Here is a 19,642-nt window from a genome sequence, read left to right as displayed (position 1 = left end):
TCTGTAGAGCAAATACTTCTGAATGAATAATACACTGACACAATACGCCTGCCTCCCAGTGATTCAACAAATACATAAGTAATCAATGATTAGCTTTTGGTAGAAATTCAGTTATTAAGTCTAGGGTGAGCAATGCGGAGAGGGCAGCAAGTCAAATACTTTAAACACACTTTAACAATCAGGTTTGTTCTGTCCAACGGACTCGATATTAGTGTTCCACACAAGATAGCAGAAGTGATGGGAAGATGCATTGATCAGAAACATTGAGGTGTTTGAGGGATTTAAGGTTAAAAGTGTAGATGCATAAATGGGCTGACAAGCTAGTATATGAAAAATGTATTTCAGTGAATAAACATTTATATATATAAAAAAAAAAAGGTTCAGATAAGATGAATGGAATGAATATTCAACCGTTTTACTGTAAATGTGTCGGCCAATTGAAAATGTCCCTTTAATTTAATGCTGTGACTTCAGTCTGGAAGCATCCTCGCCTCCTTCTGGAATCCACATGCAACACGTATCTTAAATGCTTTGGAGAGAAAAAACGTGTCTGATGGAAGCTGTGAGCTTTAAGGATTTGACTTGATATAATCAGAAAACGTTTGACCGCGGTGATATCTGCCTGTAACACAATCCAAATTTAGACTTAGGGTCCTGCATCTTACATTGTACAGATGTTTCAGGCAACCTCTGCTGCTGATGTTGGCACTATCTAACATGAACATTTAAGACAACAGCAGATGGGTATCTGAAAATGTAACGGCTTTTTTCTGTGTTGGTGGTGGTGGTGTTTTTTTTATTAGCGTAATTCAGCAGATTTGCAGCTGCGGATGCTACTGTATGTTTTAAAATAGCATTTACGCAGGAAGACATTTTTAATGCGAAGAAAAAGAAGACGCTATGTAACAAGCGGATTCACGTCGTTCGACCCAGCCAGTTCAAACACATCTTCGCCTCACTGTAATGCTTCCATTTGACATTTGGCCTCATCCGATCTTGCCCTCGTTGATTGTCAGTTGTGCACTCTCTCCAATGATGCCCAATAAAATCTGCTCAACAGTGAATCATTTTCTTATGTGTGGCATGTTGGCTGCTTCCATTTACAGATTATTTTTTTCCCCCTTCCCACACTTAATGTATCACCAAGCAGAAGTAAAACAACAAAAAAAGAAAGACATGAGCTCAGGTCACTTTGCAGGTAATAATACTGTTTAGTGCAAAAAAAGGTCACTTTCTATACAGCTACGATCTCGGTAATCAACATCGCTGCCATGTCAGTCACCAGATACGAGACGGTCCTGCGGGCTGTTTACCACTGCAGTGCTGTCTTAGTATTTTGTGTTGCATGTTCATACCTCCTCTATGTTTCCATTTGATCTGTGCAGTAATGAAGCAGTTTGCTACTCTCCGGTGGGAATATTTCATGTCAGCTGCAGGACATTGTGATCTGTGTAGAACACATTTGATTTTTCTGCAGATATTTGCCAGCCCCAAAATGTTTATTTTTACACTCTGAATCCAAACATGGCTTTTTTTTCTTCCTGAATTTCTCTGTCGTGCAGTTATTTTGTGCCGGCACTCGCATATCATTACGTATAGTAAATATAGTATGCACCAAGGCTCTATGGAGCATTTTTTAAAGAATAGTACTAAATAACTTGTGGTGTCGTAAACTTGATGCTGTAATTATGTAATGTAATCCATGTGTATGTGCATTTGTACGGCCCGAGTTTTAACATTTGTGTTTCTATCCTACAGGAAAAGAATTGATTACATTCGTTATGGTCAATTTTATATAATTGGCTTTTGCCTAAGTACTCCTGTATAACTTGCAGTAGGTAGATTGCATGTGAGTCTTATTGTCTTTCACGGATACAGTGACCTTTCATACTGCAAATGAGGAGCTTTGTCACAGTCAGTGTGAAAGGACAGACTGCATTGTTGATGCACCAAGCAACAAACAGAATGGAATCAAAGGTGTGCTATGATTTGATTTTGATTTTATACACTTTATTAATCCCCGAGAGGAAATTTCTTCGCTACAGCAGGGGGGCTCTCAGGGGGGAGCTGCTGCAGCAGGCTGCCACTAGCGCGGCGCCAGGTAACCTGACCTAAGGTGCATGTTTTTGGATGATGGGAGGAAGCCGGAGAACCCGGAGAGAACCCACGCAAGCACAGGGAGAACATGCAAACTCCGCACAGAAAGGCCCAGGACCGGATTCGAACCCGGAACCTTTTTTTTTTGCTGTGAGGTGACAGTGCTAACCACTGCACCACCGTGCCGCCCTTTACAGGTAAAACAAAATCAACTTACCTTGTATGCGCTAGAACTTAATTTAGTTTTCAGAAAAAAAGAAGAAAAGATTAACTGCAGTGTATTAATGGCATTATAAAAATAGGTGTGATCTGCTGCATACCCAGATTCTCCATGGTGTTCTGCAGCAGCTACAGTTTTATAACAGAAAGCAGGGCAACTGCTTTGTAAGAATGTACACTCAAATACACGCAGAGCAAAGAATCTGGCAGTATGTAACTGGTGATTAGATGTCTTGGGGGGGTCAAGTGTAAACTGGTTATCCCATTTTTGAGACTTCATGTTGAATGATAAACTACGCTCATCACAAACAATGACTTTGTAATTACAGTAAGTAGCTGCCACCTACAGCAAAGTGTTGCCAGAACATCCCTCTTGACTGCTTCTCCATAGGGGCAGGACAGTGTGACATTATTGATCTGTGCGGTCAGTGCAACAAGCAGATTCAGCTGCTTGACGGAACAGTCGAATACCGGGACACACATTAGCATACCAAGACATCCAGAGGAGGAGCGGCCTCTCTTAAGTCTGGGTTACAGTTTCCGGTCGACCAGTGGCCGAGCTGTTGTAACTGGATTGTTTTCAAAGAGCGTACCACACACTCTCGGTCTGTCTCCTTGCCCCTGCCTGACTTTGGCTCGTGGGGATTTGAGTGTTTATTTTTCATTTAGACAGGCCTCATCATTTGTAATAGGAGAGTGTGATTGTGTTTTTGCTCTTCAAGGATTTGTAGCTGCGCCTCTACTCTGGGGATTTAATTCAAAGCCATTTTTAAATGTTGACGCTATAAACCGTTTCATCAAATTGCCTTTATTAAAACTAAGTGAATGCCTTTGGATGAATATCTCTTGATAAATTGGATAAAACATAGTTCAGTACAGATAGGTGATAAACAGTGAGTGTTTTAGTGCGGTTGTGGTCAGACGTACAGATACATTCATTTTACAAAAATAGATGAAGAAAATCAACAGTTTTTGACGTGTTCTAGGCAGAAATCAGCGTTGTTGATTTTTTTTTGCTAAAATGTAAGTGAAGTTGTTAAATTTTCATCAGTACTTGTTGCCATTTTCTTTCCTTGAGATAATGCTGTTAATTTAATTGAGTAATAATGTCAACTCTAATCTGATAATTGATGAAGGCTGTACCATTTGATTAACACAATACTCACATCTGTCAAACCGCTGTAATCGTACTCACTCATTTGTTCACGCTTTTCCCCTTAATTCCCCCCCCCCCCTGTTTTTCCCCTCAGGAAGTTTCCGTGGCAACACATTGGAGAGGCAGCATCGCCGACAACTTCAGAGTCCTGTCAGCAAAGCGCTTATCAGCTCGTTATTACAGCGGTACTGTCCAGTAGGGGACAGCGAACTGGCAGCTGATCAGTATGAATGTGCATACGTGTGTGAAAGTAAAGCAGGCCAACGCTGAGAGAGAGAGAGATCATGCACACTCAGCAGAACTGTGCATTATTACAGTGTCTGTGTCATACGGCCCGCTTATAGACCGTGATGACACATAGTGATGATGTAGTACAGCCTGGTAATGGTGCTAGGTTTTTGCCTGTGTGGCAGCAGGGACCACCGGGGGGGAAAGGCTGTGACTCAGTGGAGGCAGGTTAATGATTTCCCCTCAGTTAACTTGATGTGGAATAATCCTGTAAGAGAGAAGAATAGCGGAGCAGAGACCCTCAGGTCTTTTCATCCTCTTCTTCCCTCCATCCATCCCTCCCTCCATCCATCCATCCATCCATCCATCCTTCCATCCCTCCATCCATCCATCCATCCCTCCCTCGCTCTGTCTATCACCCCGTTCTCTATCCCTCCCTCCATCCCCCATTGTGTCTGTAGCTTCTGCTGGTGCTCGCTGGTGTCAGAGCGGGGGTGGGGACTCTTCTGACACCACTGTGTGTGTGTGCGTGTGACTGTGTGTGTGTGTGTATATTATGAAAGACAAATACAGTGTGTGGGTGTTTGCATGAACACGCGCCTGCGAGCCTCACTGTATGGTTATACATGTCGTTATGGGGATAATGCATGCCTAGTGTCCCGCTCATTAAACCAGTGTGTGTGCAAATGTGGACACCGAGGGAGAAAAAAAAAAAGGAGGAGGGGGAGGGAGGGGGACAGAAGCCATTCGCCTCGCCTGTCTGCCACACCCGGCCTTCCTCCTACCTTCATTCCTTTCTCTCCGTCCATCTCTCTCTCTCCTCCTCCTCTGCTCTTCTAGTCTATCTGCTGGTGTTTCCATGAGAACAGAGAGCGCTGGGTATGGGGGGTGGTGGGGGGTGGGGGGGTTGATGACGTGTCCTAAAAGCACAAGAGTGTGTATGTGTGCGTGCGTGCATGCGCCTCGCGATCATCACTGCTCTCTTTCACACGTCTCTCCTGGCAAGAGCTGCTGCCGGCTGTGCCAGGAAACATGCTTCTGGCGTCGCCGTGGTAATTTGGACGCAGAGCTCGCAGGCTTATAACACAGATCTGAGATCCAGATAGTCTATAACACAGTCTGAGAGGGAACAATCAGTGCAGGCTACTTCCATTTAGGAGCCACTTTTTAAAAAAATTTAATTTAATTTTTTTTTTTTAAGTAAAGAAGACACCTCCTTAAATGCGTGTGAAGGGGAGGGAACAACACATTTGGGCTGTGGTGGTGTAAAGAGATACAACCCAATAAAGAACAACAAAAAAATCTTTAATGGCAAAAAATGTACTGGAGGTATCCAGTCAGTTATTAAGGGAGAGCCTTTTTAGGGTGGGGCCGCCGCTTTAGCTGGAGCCAGGCTGAAAGGGAGGAGGAGGAGGAGGAGGAGGAGGAGGAGGAGGAGGGTGAGAAGATGTAGAAGAGAGGAGTGCTGATCTAAAAGAGGTGGTGGGGGTTCATCAGTATGAGCGAAAGTAGGAGGAGGAGGAGGAGGAGGAGGAGGACGACGATAGTGTGAAGGGAAGAGAGGAGGAGAGAGAGAGGGATGGAGGGAGGGAGGGAGTGAGTGAGGGGAAGGGAGGGGTTTAAAGGGTGGGCTTGTAGTCATTGTCAGGCAGCGAGTAAGAGAGAGTGAGAGAGTTGCACCCAGCTCAGACCGACTGAAGAGCGTGTGTGTGCAAACTGGGATGAGTAAATGTACTGGGCGGCTTAGCTGTTGATACAGCCAGAGAGAGAGAGAGAGAGAGAGAGAGAGGAGAGAGAGAGTGTGCACGGGAGCGAGGGAGCGAGCGAGCGAGAGAGAGAGAAAGAGAAAGAGAGTGAGAGGGTGAGAGAGAAGAAGTGAAAGGGAGAAAGAAGGGAAGAAAGAAGCAGAGAAGAAAAAGGGAGGATACTACAACTACAACTATGCTGTGCTGCATAAGAAGAACCAAACCGGTAAACTGCTCTGATTTGCTTTCTATCAACATTTAATGCTCTTTTCTTCTGACTAAAAACGATACATTTCAATTCTGAAGTTTGTCACTGTTGGTGTTTGGTCAGATTACAAGGTTTGGGGAGAGATTAGAAAAGATGTTGGTGCGATTTCCTTTTGACACCGGGCCTGGCTTGTCTCCATAGAAATCTATCCAGTGAGCCCAGACACGCCTAGTTAATGTGATTATCCCGCATGAATGGATGTTGCCACAATGCCTCTCAGACCTCACACTGTACTTGCGGGGAGGCACGAGACTGTAACTCGATCTTGGGCACCTGACATTTCCTGCTATTGATCAAGCACTTGGAAAAAAAAAAAAAAAAAGTGAAAGATTATTGAAAATCACTTTCCTAGATCCTGTATTGTCTCCTGCATCAAAGCTCCCTAAATTCTTCGAGAGCTCCACTGAGCTCCCCATTGTTAATGATGCTTCATATTAATTGGACCAACCTAAAGTGTTCTCCTAATTGATGCCTTAAACGCAGGGTCTTAGTGTCTTTTGTATTTGTGTTATTTTGAGCAGCAATGGGTGACACAGGAAAGTACATTTCCACAGTGAGGAGAGGATGGAAAAAAAAAAAAGGGTGGGGTACGGATTGGGTGAACAGCACCATGTCAGTGGCCTCAGGGGGATACAATGGGAATAAATGAGTATAAATGGATTATCATAGCCCTCCAGCTTTATAAGTGGATGCTGTGGAGGGTACTATGAAGTGTGCACTCATTTAAAGGGTGTGAAAGGGTGGTATTGGGTAGTTCATATTAACCCAGTCTCACTGGTAAAGAGTACTAATAATAAAAAGATGCTCCATGAAGGCAAAGGTGGCGCTTATTTCAGCAGCCATCGTGGTGGTTCCGTACGTGATCAGGGCCGGGTTCCTGCTTGCTATCTCACACTGATTATGATTTTATCAGACTCCTGACACACTGGATTCCGATGGCACTTGATTGCTTCTTAAATGTCAGCCTGGATGAGTCATATCAGCTCTGGCAGGGAGGAGAGAGAGAGAGAAAGGAAGCGAGGCTTGCCAGTTGAAAGCCATGCAGGCAGGGAGAGAACGAGCGGCAGGGTGCAGCATGGCTGGTGCACATGGAGATGGATGGGGATGGGAGGTGGGGGGTGGGGGGGGGGGAGAGGCAATAGGATGGAGAGCGCTGGAATGGAGGTGAAGTGAGGATGGAGACAGGGAGGGGAGTCTGCAAAGCAAGGTATGGGGGAAGGTATAGGGAGAGGCATGCCGCAAAGCAGAAAGGTAAAAGAGAGAGTGGATGGTGGCTGAAACCGGCGGGGGGAACGTGGCGGCGACAGAGCGAGGGATGCTGGTTGGAGCAGATGAGCGGGCGCGAAAGGTGGTGAAGATCAAAGAAGGGGAGGAAACATGAAGGAAAAGAAACCGGCACGCTGCACACTGCAGCCATGTGGGTGAGGCACTGGCTTTTCCCAATGTCGCTGCCTCGAGCGTCTAAGGGGAAAAATACCCTCCCGGCCCTACAAGCTCTTATCCTCCTAGCCCCTGCTTCTGTGCATGAATTAATCTAAACAGACTCTGTGGTCTTCGTGGATGGATGAGCAAAGAGCATGATTTTCTGCTTTAAACTGTGGCAACATTGCTGTGGGTCCCGCCATTGTGGAGTGTTAAGTGCCGTCTTCACTACATGGGAGTGGCCACGAGCTCCTAATTTGAGGCTCCTCCGTGTCCCCATCCTCTAGCTTCATCTTTAGGTTTAAGCAGTTTTAGAAGCGATTCAACGCCACAGAGCTTCTTCCTTGTGAAGTCCATCTTAAGTCCAGATCCTTTGCAAGTTCAAGTTTTCCTCCATCACCTCCCTAAATCTGTCGTTTCTCTCATTAAGCACAACTTATCAACCCCCCGCCCCCCCCCCCCCTCCCACCACCACCACCGCCACCACCACCACATCTTCCCCAACTCCATCTTTCCTTCTCATTTCAGCCTCTACTTGTCTGCCCTGTCTCGTTCTGCCTTCACTTTCAGCCTCAATATTTCTACGCCAAACTATAATTTCTCGACCCAGCCTATTACCTGAAAGGTGATATTTCCTCCTCATGCACTCAAAGTCCTTTTCCTGACAGCCTGGCTTCAGCCAAAGCGTCAGCCACAGCCCCATAATTCCCAGTTCCCGCTTCCATCAACCCACCCAACCAGCAGCATGTCCAACCCTTGCCCCTTTCCTCCAGCATCTCGCCACATCCTTTCTCCTCAGCCCCCTATGAGATCAGCGGCGATTGCAGCGCCTTTGTTCAGGCAGAGAGCCGGTGTAATTGAATTAAAGGCTGCTCCAGAGGATGTAATGAGGCTGGCATATGGCTGCTTATTAGTTGCTGCAGAGCATCTTTTCCCGGGCCATCGTAAAAAGAAACAGTGCATCGTTGAACATCGCTCATCAATTCGCCGTCAAAGGACAGAAAAGGGAGAGAGGGAGGGAGGGAAGGAGAGGGCGAGCGGGGGGCTGTGGCAGTCACCACCTGAGCCCCCCTCTCCCCATCTGCAGGAGATAGCCAGCTAAAAGGGTGTGGTGCTCTGCTGTGTCTGTGTGTGTGAGAGAGAGTGGGAGAGAGAATGAGTGGGTAGCAGTTTGCTCGCTGAGTGAAAGACGGCAGAAAGAAGGAGATATTCAGCAGTTGCAGACAGCAGCCGGTCTTTGGTGTCTGGATGGTTCTTGCAGAAAAGCAGACAGTCGTTAAAATCAGGCTGGGGGTTTTCAGGAAAGAGATGTCATTGCAGGAAGCGTGTGTGTGTGTGTGTGTGTGTGTGTGTGTGTGTGTGTGTGTGTGTGTGTGTGTGCGCCACCAGGAGCTTGGCTAATATTGCCTCTGTGCCTGCTTGGGAACTGTGGCAAGATGACAAATGTTTGGCGGAGTTTTTCATTTTATTAGCCACTGCACTATGTATTCTTTTACTTATAGCCGAATGTCTGTTTTAATACACACAAATCTTCCATAATGACACTTTAAAGTGATTTAAGATGAAATCAATTCAGCGGCAGTACCTGTTGGGCGTGTGTGATAAAAGGGCTTCTGCAAAGCAACGCTCTTTAACTCCACCATTATAAATGCAAATATTATCGTTAATATTTCTCTCCTTTCTTGCTAGAGGCTTCCGATCCTCGGCTGGGCGGAGCGGTGAGGCTCCCGCTTGAATGGATCAGAATAATAATAATAAAAAGAAATAGAGATTATACGGACGTCTTGTGTACGGCATTAGCGTGAATTGTGGTTCAGTGGCAATTCAGCCAGGATTAACCTCACCTCTCCACTGTGTCTTCCCCCGTCTCTCCTCCATTTCCCTCCTCCTACACCTTCCCCACCCTCCCCGCCCTCCCCTGAAACAAGTCCCTAATGGCACTCTCAATGAGGCAGTGGGAAGGTGGCGGATTGTTACTCTGTGTCACCATTGGGGGATGGTGATTTTGTGTGTGTGTGTGTGTGTGTGTGTGTGTGTGTGTGTGTGTGTGTGTGTGCGAGCATTTGTGTGTGTGTGTGTGTGTGTGTGTGTGTGCGTGTGTGTGTGGATAAGTCGCTAAACCCATTGACTCTGGGGTGTGGTTCTCACGACAGCCGGTGCCCACCCAAGGACAGAGGCTGAGGGAGCGAGCTCGGACTGCAGCTGATAGACAAAGCTGTGACAGACACTTCTGCACGTCGGATCGTGCACTTATATGGCCATTTATTACCTTTACAGACAGAACAGACAGAGAGGTTTGCCCTCTGCTGAATGACACGCTCGTATTTAGATCACCCGTGAGCTGCTGCATTTAGATTCTGAGCATCACCGGTCATCTACATATAGTGTCAGTGTGCCCTGCAGCTATGTTGCTACATCGTACTGTAGCTGTTATAATTGCACAGAGATTGCATAATTGCCTGTTGTACAATCTTGCATGAATAGCGCTATTACATTGCTACCACTCCACCTTTTTGTGGGATAATAAAGAACAGTTCTCAGTGGTTAATGTACTGTATCTATGGCAACCAGAGGGACTGTGTTCAAAGAGGAAACACTGCGGGCTGATTATAGTTAGTCATTTTATGAACCCGAGAATGCAAATATGTTGTCTCAATGCAAATTAATCAAGGAAAAGTTTAAAGAGCTACGCAGTGTCGGTGTGAAGGCTTGAACGGGGGTGCACCTTGTAACGTGCTGCACCTTCGGGATGCGCCGCTGTATTTATGAATGAAAATGTGTGCCGGCACAGACACCGAGCGGGATGGTGCCTGCAGGGGCGGACGTGACCGGGGTTCAATTAAAAGTCAGGAAGCAAGCCTTAAAGGATTTGGAATCAATTTTTCAGTTTGTAAGAAGGAATCTTAATATATTGTAGCCACCAAATATCACCCTGGTGCGTCGTATGTTGCAGCACAATAAGTTTGATATGACAGGCCGAGTAGCTCGGTAGCGGAAGAAAGTCACAGCACAGCACTTTTGAAGGGTGATGCACAGACAAATATCAATAATTCAAATGATGATTCTACAGTTGTGGTCGAACCATGATGGTGATGTTTCTTCCTCTACTCATGCGAAATGAGATCATTTGGCACTCTGCTATTGGTATTGGTATTTTATTACATTTCCACTCATGCACAACCCCAATTCTCTAAACCAAATGACGTCCCCTCTGTTCCAATAATGATGTCATACCCCCATATTCCCAAACACCCTCATCCATCGCTTTCTCTCTCTGTCTGTCTGACTCACTGAATGCAGCCAGTAAGTAATTCTATTTAGAGTTAAGTGCTTCGGTCAAATTTTTTGGCAATTGTAAGCACCCATGAGATCAGACATAATAAAAGCCCAATAAGTCACCGGAGACCTGCATATTATTAAGAGCAGAGGGTGTGGCAGTGGTGCTTTGTCTGTCTCCACGCTGTCTGTTCTAGTAGGAGCACTCTTTCTAAAGTTTATTGCCACACTTAATGGCCAATTGTTAAATAAACAGCTCGAGTTCAGGTTTTAGATATAAATTACGACATTTAAGAAGCCGTGTTAAACTCCTGAGAATCTACCATCCCTCTCCCAACCACTACTATCTGCCTTTTTTTCCCCCCCTTCTCTCTTTTAATATTACATTGCGCAAAATTGCTTCAGGAAGGTGGGGTATATTAAGAAGAGCAGGAGGGCCCGGGGCAGGATTTACACCCTCAACCCAGGGGAATAAAGGTGGAGGAGGTGAATGCACCAACACAGCTGCACCTTGGCCTCGCTGCTCCAATATTGCACTGACACACTGACCCTGAAGAAGACATGTTGGTTTAGGGCCTCTGGCTCTTCAATCATGCCACACAGATGTGATTCCTCACACAGGCAACTGTCCGAGTCAAACCTCATATCCAATGTAAAGACACAATTAGAGACAGAAGGAATCAGGAAATAGATGGATGCATTGTGAAAACCATTTCCGCCCAAATTCACAGACCCTAAACAAGGCGCTGCTGCTCGGTGACGCAGACTGCCAACATTAATGGACATGCTTACATGTAACCCCCTTTTGGCCCCCCCTCCCCCGCTGGAGCCCCCCACCGCACCCTGCTGCTGCATCACAACCCCTCCTTTAACCACGCTGATTGCTCCGCCTGATTTATGAGTTCCTATTGGCCAGCTCCCCTGAAGGGTCAGGTGCACTGCCAATCAGGGTGACATATAGTCTTTCATAGCACCAACCAGCAGACAGGGCCGTGATGAGTTAGCACTCTGGTTGTCAAGGTAACCTTTGATCGTTGGGAGGGGTATGGCAGTGAATGCTGAGGAGATTCAAGCAGGCAGCTCATTTCCTTGCAGCCAGACGTGGATCTGCTACTGTACCCAGAGAATAAAGGAAGAAAGACACTTGGTTTTTAACACTTGCATTTTGGTGCTCATAATTCTGAAGATAGCATCAGGAGAGAATGCACCCGACATTAAAGGATTTAAGTTTAATTATACACTGGATTTATTTCAGCACCACTATCAAGAGGACAATATCAACCTTATGGCTGGATTGAATAACCGCAATAAATGCCCCGAGTCATTTTATTCCATTCATTATGTGGAGACAATCGACCTACACATATCTGTTATTCTTTCCATTCACAATGGCACTCAATCTCCCATTTCCAGCACACGAAACAATAAAATGCTGTTGATTCATCCTATTGTCAAGCTCTTGACTAAGCTTCGATACCTGAAAGGACGAAAACACTCACAAACATTTGAAATCTGCTGCTTCCTCACGTCATCATCATCTGGAATAACTGACGCTGCACAGCCTGCATGCTGTTTGTGTTTGCTTCATTATGCTTATTCACATTAATTTAAGGTGCACATTCAAGGCTTTTGATTCGTGAATATTTTACCTATGATTTGTTTGCCTATTCATTTTGAATGTACTGATTCATTTTGTTTGCCACTTTCAGTGCTCATCATTCATTCGTTGATTTGATTTGATTTCTTTTCATTAGATTTATATACCTCATAGCACAACCCACTATTTGATGGACACCTATGGATCCAGTTTACGAAGGTAATATCATGGAATCCCTTTCAATATTACACTGTGTATTGTCCTATTCCTAACCCTGTTCCTCATCCCGTCCTACACTTTTACTCTATTCTATACATGCCCTGAAACCCTGACCTAATTTTTCCCACTATAATATCCCAGTAATAGTTATAAATACATTAGTTAATAAGTTAACTAATAAATCCCGTCTATTGCAGACTTCGTCTCTTTCTGACCTCTGACCTGTCAGTTCATTACACATGTAATGAACTTCGGCAAATAATGCCAGCATGATGTCTTGAGATGATCATCCTGAAGCAACGCCTCCACAGTGGAGGGATACTTTGCAAGTTTTTAGCAAAAAAACAACCAGTACAAGCCTGGCTGGTTTCCAGTGGACCTAAACCATTACTTGCAGTCGATGTTAACCTGCTGTATTGTCTCTTACCTACCAGGTGGAGAAGAATGAGGAGGCAGACCAGAAGATTGAACAGGATGGCACCACCAACAAACCCGAGGACAAGGCCCACAAGGCTGCCACCAAAATACAGGCCAGCTTCCGTGGACACATAACTCGGAAAAAGATGAAAGATGGAGAGGAAGAGAAGGAGGGAGACAGTCCTGCTGCTGCAGAGGAGGCGACAGAGGGAGGAGAGGAGGCAAAGAAAGCGGAGGGAGAGGAGGCACCTGCAAAGCAGGAGGAAGCCTCAGGAGAGGAGGCCAAGAAGAAGGAGGAGGAGACAAGCGAAGCCAAAAGCCCAGCGGCAGACAAGCCAGCTAACTCTCCGGCAGCTGCAGCCACGTCTCCGGTAGCGGCAGCCCCAGCTGCTGCCTCTCCGACGGCCGCCACAGCACCCTCTGAACCCCAGAAAGAGGAGCCTAAGGCAGAGGAGAAAGCTGAGGAGAAGCCCAAAGAGGTGGAGGCTCCAGTGGCGGCAGCCAAGAGTCCCACCACAGCCACAGCTGAGGAGAAGAAGGAGGAGGAGAAGAGTGAAGAGAAAAAGGAGGAGGCCAGACAAGCCGATGTGCCTGCTGCTATCAGCCCGACGGCTGAGAAGGAGGAGCCTAACCAAACAAACGATAAACAAGGTATGCAGATTATAGCAGAGGGAAACGCAAGCAGGGTCTCAAGAATCTCTCAATCAAACACTTAGCTGTGCATATGTTTTACAAGTTCACTGAGTTCAGAGACAAAAATAATTCCAGACAGTTCCACCAATCAAGAAGCAATTACTTACGAGGAAAAGAAATCGAATAAAGAAGAATAGGTACGCTTTTCCGTAGTACTGCTTGGCAGGCAGCGCAGGAAATAACTGCTTGTTGAGTCTTTGGGTTTTAAAGATCTTTGGCAGTGCTCCACAATTCACTGGTTAACACAGAGACACAGCTCAATATTAGATTAGACAGTCTTGTATCTCAGCCTCTGTAAGATGGAAACTCCACACTGATGAGGCAGACACTGGGATAGAAATGCAGGCTGGGATATGATTAGCACTGGTCAAGATTATGATGGTATCTCGGGAATGATCAGAGTTATTGTTATGGGGTAATGTTGTGTTGTTTCTAATGAGAAAGCAGAGTATTTTGTGAATCATGAAGGTTAGTGAACATCTCAGATAGCTTCATATGAATTTCATAACAGCATATTAGCCTATTATTCATTTGAAACCCAAATAGTGGTGGTGATGGATAACCCCATTAGATCACAGTATGTCCAAATATTTCACACTCTCCTCAGTGTCTGGACCTCCGATATCAGCTTGTAGATTTTACAGCAACCCACCATGTGACATCCAATGATAGAAATGTGTACCTGAGAATAAACTGGAAGGCCATGAAATTATATTAATACTGATACAACACACTCTCACATCATACATCTTTACATGAACTCATATTTCTAGTCCAAGGACTCTCAGACTGGGTCAGACAGGTAGTTTAATGGAGCATGCTCAGTCTGAACTCAGTGGGGGTGTGAGGTGGGAAACCCACACACACACACACACACACACACACACACACACACACACACACACACACACACACCAACTGGAGAACTACACAGAAACTAGGTCACCTAGGCAGCACTGTCTCCCTGTTGTCATAGTTACCACCTCAATGGGATAGCTGGCCTGCATGGAACAGAGCTGGTATAACAGGTGCTCCGATTTAAATGAATGATTAATGATCCCTACTGGTCACGATCCACACCAGGGAAGTCTGTCATAAACAAACACTACCTGACAAAGAAGTGCTAATTAAGTATCCACAATCTGTTTAACTAACTGAAGTGACTCAGAGAGCAAATTAATATTCATGACTAAGTGAATTGGTTAAGGTTTGTTCGAGCCCAGAGCAGTTACATGCACAAGGACTGAAAAATGTATGACGTAGCCTGGGTATGATCCAGATTCTCCACCAGGCATGGTCTATATCACTGGCTTCACTTTAGAGTCAGTTGTCATAGCATGATGCCAAAGCACTTCATATTCGCACCGATAGATGTCATTTATGTAGCACCTCTCAATTAAACGGCAGCTGATGCTTCATTATTACATAAAGAGAAAAGAACAGAACATCTGATCATGATTTGATATGTAAAAAAAAATCATTGAAACAAACGAGGTGGGTAAAACAATGAATACAAAAAATAGACGCTGCATACAAGGAAAACAAACTATCAAACCCTTTGGCTACCACTTGATCTCTTAAACATTGGGAACCTCCAAATTGAGAAGATAATCAAATAACGGCAATGAACTGATTCTAGTTTGCACAGTCAGAAACTGAGTTTCATAGTTACTCAGCAGTAGTGAGATGTTGGTGGGAGCCAGAGCGGAGACTTCAGAACATGAGTGACAGGAGCTCTTCTATGTACCGAAGGTGCAGCTTATGAGCTGTCGATGATTTGGAGACTTTTTGGGCACACCTGTGAACTCAAGCCCTCAAAATGACTTATAATAAAAATGTGTCCAAGCTCCTCTGTACCTCTGAAGTGGAAGAGTTAGATCAGAGTTAATATGAACAATTGTAATGTGCTGTTTTAACTTGCAGGCATATTATGGCTCAAAGCTCTTTTTGACCAACAGCGTAGAGTAGCAGTAGCGTAGCAGTAACACGACCTCTGTGTCAGCCGTCAGTCCCTTTTCCTCTTTTATTGAGGAAGAGCTACGGCTTTACCTATCCATGTTTGTACTACCCTTTTTTGTTTTTTGTTTTACCTTAAACCCTCTTGCGAGGTTGTTTAATTTTTCAGAAGCATCTACTCCAGAAACTTTCCTGGGACACTTATTTGGTTTTTCGGCCGTACTCAGCTGCTTTAGCTTACTCATCGTTTTAACTACAGTCACAACTGGTACTCCTTCTTCAGGTCTGGTAAAACAATCATTGCTGTGTAACAAAAACAGTCATCGCTACCCATCAGCATTGTGCTGAACTCATTTGACGAGGGCTTGAATGCAACATGTCCATTTTTATGTAAAAATGCCACGCTACAGATTGTTAATATTGTCTCTGGATAGAAATAGAAAACAGTTTGTTTGTTTTCCACTCTGCAATCTTTACATACAAGTGCAACACTAAGACTAAACCGTCATCTCGGTCAGTACCACCGCGGGTGTAGATAGCTGCTGTGACGTTGATGTCAGAACACCAGAAATGACGGGTTTCGGCTTCGTAAATCGGGTGAAACTGCATTTGCATCACACAGTTCAGTGGCTGGAGAGGAGGAGATTCTCAAATCTGTCACACTCCCGAACAAGCTAATTACCTCTTACCTGGAAGATCTGCTCTGACTCATGCTGTCTTGAGTCACTCACTTGCACATTAATACGAGCACTAACACAGACACGATCGCCCCACTTCTCCGCCTTTTTCTCTCTCTCTCTCTCTCTCTCTCTCCGACACACACAGACACGCACACGCATGCACTCCATCACCTCAGTCTCCATGGCAATGATGTCATTCTTTGATGTCTCCTCTTTCTATTATAAGAGAATGAGATCATCGGGACGTGACATCACCGCCCTGAGAGCACTTAGATAATAGGTTTTGGTCGGAAACAATAAAATAAAAGATCCTAAAGTTATTGGAGTGCTTTTAAAGTCTTATCCCGTGTGTGTTTTTTTTTTTTTTCTTTAAGACAATTTTCTCAGCAGCTAAATAGCAAACAATATAATGATACCAAGAAAATAATAAAGAACCGGAGCAATGCCGCCCTAGAAACCCGACCAGCAGTACATTTGTGATGTATCACGGGCCGTTCAGTGTTTACCTCTTAGTAAACCGCCACCTGATGTTGTTGCAGGGCAGCACACTACGGGCATCACACAGTATTAGATGTGACAGACCGAGACGCTGCTGTTAAGGGTTTCGATGTCAGTTCAAATGCCTCATAGGTCCATTAGGAGCACTCTCTTCCTTTCATTATTTACACAGCCAACACGGGGTTTCAGACATTAAGTTGAATCCTCTGAATGATGTGTTTGAGTGGAGTTGACATCTTGTGTTTATTTTTTATTTTTTTCTTCCAGGAAAATGACACATGATGCACAGTTTAGTATAAAATGTGATACGCTTGTGTTTCTTTCATACAGAGAATCATCTGAGGTCAAATATTTGAAAATGTCAAAAGCAGCAGCTCTTTGATACTCAGACAGAGCTTCATTATTCCGACCCTGCAACGTAAAATCTTTCCACGGGCTAATTTTCACTCTTCCTCTCTTTTCAACTCACCTTCACTACCACCACCACTACCACTACTACAACTCAACTCACTATCATCCCCTCCCGCGCCCTCCACACCTTCTCTCCACCCTTCCACCTCTTCCACCCCTCATTCTCCTTCAACCCAGATGCTGCAGAGGAGTCTAAAGCAGTGGAAGCCGCCCCGGCAGATGCAGCGGCGGAGGCCACCGAGTCCAAGGACGACTGAGGCTAAAGTCTAACTTAATGAAAGCAAAATTAAGAGTATGAAGAATAACACAAAATCAAAAATCTAAAAAGGTTGCTCTTTGCCTTCCCAATGTGAAGGCAGTCTGTTTCTATTTGTTTGTCATTTTTTGTGTGGCAATGATTTTCTCATGTTGGGGGGAGTTTCCAGCGTGAAGTTTTTTGGCTCAAGCTAACACTACGAGGAATTGATGAGGTTGATGTTGTTGATGCTTATATAAAAAAAAAAAAAATGATTGTAACCTTAATGATGACGAAGATGATGATGATGATGATGATGATAATAGTAATAATAATGTTGATGTTGAGGTGGAAGATTTCATTTTGGTTCATCTTCACAATTTCATGGAAATGAAACAACGAATTCTCCCAACTGGAGAGTGACACATTTATAATGCATTGCCAATGCACCAAACTTTATTTGCATTGTAATGCACTTTCTTTCAACACATTTTGCAAATCAAATCAGTTCTGCAAATGCACGCACAAAAACAAGCCGGTTTTAAAATGCAATTATAGTTTTCAACACGGTACAAGTGTATTGAGAACACAGCAGATAGATAATGTACTGACACATCGGATGGATAACAGAATGTATAATTAAATGTGTGACATTTCCAGTTGGGCTGCTTCATCCAAAATCCAAAAACATCAGGAGGACAACTATTACTCTCTCTATTCTGCTTGAGTCATTCAAGCTTGGTTTACACCCCTTTTACAAACTCTGTTTACTCACATTCACAGTAAAGGACCTGTTGCCATTTAAATGACATGATCATATAATAAACTATAGAACTCAACTATAGTATTAATGTAACTGGCTCTTACATATAGCGATTTGTGTTCTGCCAACCAAACGTGAGAACAGTAGCATGAACCATCGAACCAGATGCATGATGGGAACTCTCCCTCTGAGAGGAATTTTTTCGCAGTCACAAAAACTTAAGAGGTGTGGCGGCTTCTTTTTGATGTCTTTGGTGTTGTTATGACAGTTTATATGAATTGGGAAAATACTCTTGCACTGATGTTACGAAAAAAAAAGGTGAAAAGAAAAATCAAACAAATGAGCAAACAAAAAAAACAAAAAAACTTTTCCTATGTTCCAGTGAGTGCAATGTCCAGTTTCAACCTTATCAAGGAGTTCAAAGTTGTGAGAAAAAAATATGAAAAAATTAAAATGGTTTCAATGTCTGTTTTCAAAATAAAGCAAATGTGCCAATTACCATCATAAACTGTGGAGTTTGTTTAAAGCTGAATTGAAATGTGTGGTTTCTTGAGAGGGCAGGAAACCACATTTATTTCATCCTTCCTCTTTTCATGTAATACTACATGTGGTAGCCATTAATTCCCATCGTGACTAGAGTACAAGTGCACACGTGACATTCAGTCTTGGATGTGATTTGAATTATATTATATTTTTCATACCTATACTGAGGTCATATCAGAATGACATAATTGTTTAAAGACCTTATGCAAATGCTGACAGTTCCAACGGTGTGGCTTCTGTTGAGGTGTTATGCTTCGGTAAAAATGATTTTAACCTCAAGGTTTACATTAATGCCAAACACAGACTCGCAAACATTGTGTAACCTTCACGCTAATTAAGCTGGGTTTGCTGAGTAAGCACTCGACAGAAGAGCCTAATTTCTCAGAAACGATTTTTTTTTTTTTATCGCCCTCTCTGACTCGTACAAGAGTCCATACCTTTCTCCTCTTATACACGTATCTTCCCTTTTTAAAGTAATCCTTCTATATTAAGGACCTAAATGGGCTAAATGGGAAGTGGGAAAGTTCTGAACTCCATGCCTGTCGAACTGGGAATTTCCACGAGGAAAGTCAGATGTTTTTGATAGCTCCGAGATAAGGGTCTGACATCACTAGTGGCAACGTTGTGAGTGAACAAAATAGGTCTTTTAATGGTTCATTTAGGTCATACTAATTAGAGCAGGGTATTGTTCCGTTAAACAATACTAATCGCTATATCGACTGCCAGCCCTGCCACACAGGTGTTTCTTTATTGCCGTTATTTTGCTGGCTGCCCGAAAACATTATCTGCTAAAAACGACATGTAGAAAATGTGGTGTACAAATAATAATGATTCCATTTTGTCCCTGTGATGGTACCACATGGGCGATGACAAGGGTTTAGTTCTTCGTTTGTGTTATGAAATAATATCACTTTTATGAAGGTCCATTATAGTGGAGACCGTGACCGTCTTAATGTACTTCACGTACCGAATGCACTTATTGACTGAAAACTAGTTTTAGGAGACAGGACTGAGGAGGAGAGGATTCATTACAGGACAGTAGAGGGAGATTCAGATTTGGACTTATTGGATGGTCGCAGAGATGACGATGAGTATGAACCTGCGATCGAAGAAAACGATGATGAAGAAGAACAGGAAGATGATGCGGGAGGCTCAAAAAAGCATACGGATCCAGAAACAGACACAGACAGGGACGATAGTCGTGGTGTGTTTATGACAT

General features: G+C 44.2%; 1 protein-coding gene across 1 annotated transcript; it reads left to right on the top strand.

Moving 5' to 3' along the window:
• Positions 1–5,345: 5,345 nt before the first annotated feature.
• Positions 5,346–18,379, top strand: gap43 (growth associated protein 43). The gene is made up of 3 exons (XM_069147563.1): positions 5,346–5,671; positions 12,662–13,295; positions 17,060–18,379. Exons 1-3 carry the CDS (start codon positions 5,642–5,644, stop codon positions 17,137–17,139), a joined length of 744 nt encoding a protein of 247 aa, XP_069003664.1. The 5' UTR covers positions 5,346–5,641; the 3' UTR covers positions 17,140–18,379.
• Positions 18,380–19,642: the final 1,263 nt, after the last annotated feature.

Source organism: Embiotoca jacksoni, unplaced genomic scaffold (genome assembly GCF_022577435.1).
Source record: "Embiotoca jacksoni isolate LCO1_2020_lvr unplaced genomic scaffold, fEmbJac1.0.p SCAF_14, whole genome shotgun sequence".
Classification (NCBI taxonomy): Eukaryota; Metazoa; Chordata; class Actinopteri; family Embiotocidae; genus Embiotoca; species Embiotoca jacksoni.
The sequence above is the reverse complement of the archived record's forward strand: the minus strand, read 5'-3'. Positions and strand labels throughout refer to the sequence as shown.